This window comes from Pinus tabuliformis, chromosome 6, assembly GCF_031772625.1.
Source record: "Pinus tabuliformis cultivar Carrire ecotype Pingquan chromosome 6, CPIR1, whole genome shotgun sequence".
Taxonomy (NCBI): domain Eukaryota; kingdom Viridiplantae; phylum Streptophyta; class Pinopsida; order Pinales; family Pinaceae; genus Pinus; species Pinus tabuliformis.
This window is the reverse complement of record NC_142292.1, coordinates 1,576,160,301-1,576,164,882: the sequence shown is the minus strand read 5'-3', so window position 1 is coordinate 1,576,164,882 and position 4,582 is coordinate 1,576,160,301. Positions and strand designations below refer to the sequence as shown.

General features: G+C 33.5%; 1 protein-coding gene across 1 annotated transcript; it reads left to right on the top strand.

Moving 5' to 3' along the window:
• The first annotated feature begins 1,460 nt into the window (after positions 1 to 1,460).
• LOC149264816 (transcription factor MYB3-like) lies at positions 1,461 to 2,978 on the top strand. The gene is made up of 3 exons (XM_089390452.1): positions 1,461 to 1,697; positions 1,823 to 1,952; positions 2,106 to 2,978. Exons 1-3 carry the CDS (start codon positions 1,565 to 1,567, stop codon positions 2,818 to 2,820), a joined length of 978 nt encoding a protein of 325 aa, XP_089246578.1. The 5' UTR covers positions 1,461 to 1,564; the 3' UTR covers positions 2,821 to 2,978.
• Positions 2,979 to 4,582: the final 1,604 nt, after the last annotated feature.

Below are 4,582 nucleotides of genomic sequence, written 5' to 3'. Positions count from 1 at the left end.
ATAAGATACTTTAAACTTTAAAAAATAAAAAAATACAATTAGTATTTTAAATAATATATAATCAACAACAAACATTCCACTACCATCCTAATTCATAAATTCAAATATAACAACCACTTCCACTCTTTTCTCATAATCACTTTATTAGGAAAATATGATATTATTTTATCTTTCCCATAAATAATAAAATTCTTCTTTGCATAATAAATTTCATCACATGTTAAATACATATTTAAGACACAACAAAACTATTACATAACATAAAAAATATGTAATTCAAACCCAAACAATATTATTAGATAGATTGAAAAAATATATATATATATATGATTATAAAATATATATTTTGTTATATCTATATATATATATATAATTTATATATTTATATATAAAAATAATATTTATATTTAAATTTAAAAATTATATATATATATATATATATATATATATATATATATATATATAATTGAATTTATTCTAAAAAGATAAAAAAAAAAAATGATGGTTATCACGAGTCTTCCTTCCATTCGTGCAAGTGAAATGTGTCAACTTATATTCAATTTTAAGTTAAAAAAATATCTTACTTTTTCATTAATCATTAAAAAATTCTTGGCTTTACAATAATCATTCTCGGATTGCATTCAGTATAGTAAAATATTTAAATTACATTGTCAGATTCCATTCACCTAACTAAAATATTTAAGTTATATTAAATAATTGTTATAATGATTTTCAACCCTTAATGATATCTTGAGGTTAGATTGCATTAATTTTTTAATATAATTTTAAACAAATATGGCATCAACAAATGAAAATGAATGAGGTAGGTTTTAGCGCATCAATGGGCATCTCATTGAGAGGAACTATATCACTCACAAATATAAAAACATGTTTTCCTTGTTTTTTAAAGGTATTTTTATCATGGTCTCAAAATAAATGAGTAGGCAGGCCCGCATTTCGGCTATTCTGGAAACTCCTCAGGCTGTTCCTATATCACTCACAAATATAAAAACATGTTTGCCTTGCTTTTTTAAGGTATTTTTATCGTGGTCTCAAAATAAATGAGTAGGCAGGCCCGCATTTCAGCTATTCTGAAAACTCCTCAGGCTATCGATCATCCACTGCGTTGAATGTTTGTTGTGGAATGGTAGCTGGCGTCCTCGACGGAATAACACACCATCTTCCACGGTCTCATATTCAATGTTGCAACGTAGTGTGGACGTGGTGACTGTAATAACTCTTTAGCCATTCTTCCACTAGTGTCAAGTCTATTTATGAATTACTGTAATGATTTTGGCCACTCTTCCACTAGTGTCAAGTCTATCTATGTTTTTTTTTTTTGTCTACGAGAGGTGATATTTTGTCTTTTGCAATAAAATCTGTGACAGATGTGCCCTTCGAAATAATAACCTAGAATTGTCACATGATAATTATTTTCCAAACAATTGAGCAGGAGAATCTAATTGTTTCTATATATACTCAAGCCAGGGGACCAGTGCCATATCTGTTTTTTCCAAACAGGGGAGATCGTCAGTCGTGGAGTTACACTAAACGAATATCCAGGATGGGTAGATCTCCTTGCTGCTCAAAAGAAGAGCTGAACCGCGGGGCCTGGACCAAAAAGGAGGATGCGATTCTGTCTGATTACATTCGAATTCATGGCGATGGTGGATGGAGAAAGATTCCCCAAAAAGCAGGTCAATTTGACTACATCTCTTATTATTTCTCTAGCGAATCTAAGTGAATGTCTTACTCTTTAAGTTCTCCTTAGGGTTAAGGCATGTAAACCTTCATAAATATTGAAAAAAAATTGGTTTTACAGGTCTTATGAGGTGTGCAAAGAGTTGTAGAATACGGTGGCTGAACTATCTTCGTCCCGGCATTATACGTGGAAACATTTCCCACGATGAAGAGGAACTCATTATTCGGATGCACCGTCTTCTCGGCAATCGGTATGTCCACAATGATTGAACATCATTTATTTACTCACCACTAGTTATTGATTCCTTCAGTGGGGGTCTCCAAAGTTTCGAATTATTAGTAGCAGAGTGAGAGATTCATGCAATACGTACAACACAAGTGTCTGTATATATGTATGCGTGCAGGTGGTCGCTGATAGCAGGCCGACTCCCTGGTCGAACAGACAATGAAATCAAGAACTACTGGAACACCCATCTACGCAAGAAGCTGCGGACAATGAACGAATCTCAACCCAATTTAAGCACTCAAAATCTCAAGACGGGATCAAAATCTCAAACTCTCCTACAAAATCATGTGTTCAGAACCCCTCCCCTCAAAATAACGACGTCGGTTAAACAAGCAGAAATGTCAAGACCAAATGGTTGCAATAATCGTACATCAGATGAAGCCTTCAAATTATGTAATGTTAAAGAAACTATCAACTTCTGCGACGTAATTGTGAATGATTCCATCACAGACGACGTTATTCTTGTTCAAACTGAAATGGCAAGCTCTATCTGTTCTAGCTGGTCGAACCAGCAGTCCCCAAATTACGATCAATTTGCAGGAGATGCAGCTACTTTAAGCAACAGTTTATTATATTTAAACGAGCTGTCGTCTCCGCACTGGAATCTGCTCTTTTCTCCATCCCACTATTCAATAGACTCTGGATTAGAAGAGTTCTACAGCGGAGTGGCTACAGTAGCAACAGAGACAACCGAGTTTGAAGATATATCTTCTAACCAAAGCAATATGCAGCCAATTAATGGTTTTGCAGTCGCTGGTTATCAAGGAATGGAGGAATTTCATGATAACAATATACAACACAAAGATTGGATCCCTGAAGTCAATTATTTTTAGAAATCAATGTCACAGACGCTGAGCTTGCTACTCTTCGAATCCAGAGAGCAAGGGGAGGAAAGATACAACCAAAGTTGGCATGGAAGACCGTCGACAGATCTCACAGGAAACGTCATCGATTAAGCTTCTTGTTACTTTATTTCATAAGAAATGTAGTCAGTTCTGATTTCAGTTCAGCTATGTTGGTTTTTTAATTCGCATACATTGTACATAACCCGATGGGATTTTCATTTAATATTGATGCCTAGCTGATTGGTTTGTGATGGAGTTTTTACAGAGGTATTGAGTAAGCTATGGCTGGAAATTGAACAGCTGACGGAAGAATAAATCGGACGAGAATGAACCTAAAACATTAAAATACTTTTACAGGAATCGAATCACAAGTTTGTCCGAAAAGTATTGATACCAAAAATCCAATGTTAATAGTATTGATACCCAAAATCCAATGATTAACATTGGACAAATTAGATGTTTTTTGAAATCGAAGTTTGACAAATGGCCAACAATGGGAGCAAATGTCGGTAATGATGTTAGGAATACCATTATGGTCACTTTCAGACCTTTAAATACCATATTATCAATTATATTGAGCAATATTTTCATGTTATCTCTCACTATCATTTTAAATACCATATTATCAATTATATTGAGCAATATTTTCATGTTATCTCTCACTATCATTTTAGTCAGAAACTCGGATTCTTAACACTTTGGTAACGAGAGTTGTAAGAATCTCAAACAAAGAGCATTTGTAAATAGAAAAAAACACATTTCATACACTTATTTTTAAAGAATGGATATAATAAACACCAATTTATAAAAACTCTCTGTAATGCTAATAAAGAGCTTAAAACTAAAATAAAAAAAGATATGGTTAATATTGTCCGAAAGTAAACCTCTCATAATGTATTGGGACTAATAAAATTCCCAAATATTATGGCCACTTTCAAACCTTTAAATATTATTCTCAATCATACTCAACAATATCTTCATGCCACCTCACACTATCATCTCACCCAAAACTTGGGATTCTTAACACTTTGACAACCAGAGCAATATCTTCATGCCACCTCCGACCATCATCCCACCCAAAAACTTGGGATTCTTAACACTTTGGCAACCAAAGTTGTAAGAATTTCAAACAAAAAGCACTTGGAAATGGAAAATTCACACCTCATAAAGTTTTTTAAAGAATGGGTATAATAAACATCAAGCCATAAAAGCTCTCCATAATGCCAACAAAGAGCCTAAAGATAAAAATAAAAAATATATGGTTAATGTTGTTGGAAAAGTAAACTTCCCATACATTATGGGGACCACCGACAAAATCGTCCATATCCTTAGAAAAATAACATTATAGCAACCTTCAAACTTTTAAATACCATTCACAATCATAATGACAAATATCTTCATCCCACTTCCCACCATCATCCCACCCAAAACTTGGGATTCTAAACACTTTGGCAACTAGAGTTGTAAGAATATAAGACAAGAGCACTTGGAAATGGAAGATTCACATCTCATAAATGTTACTTTAAAGAGTGGGTATGATAAACATCGAGCCATAGAATCTCTCCATAATACCAACAAAGAGCCTAAAAATAAAAATAAAAATGATGTGGTTAATGTTGTGGGAAAAGTAAACCTCCATACATTATGGGGACCAATGAAAAAATCACTCGTATCCTCCCACCATAATCCCACCTAGAAACTTGGGATTCTTAACACTTTGGAAATGAGAGCTATAAGAATTTTAGAGAAG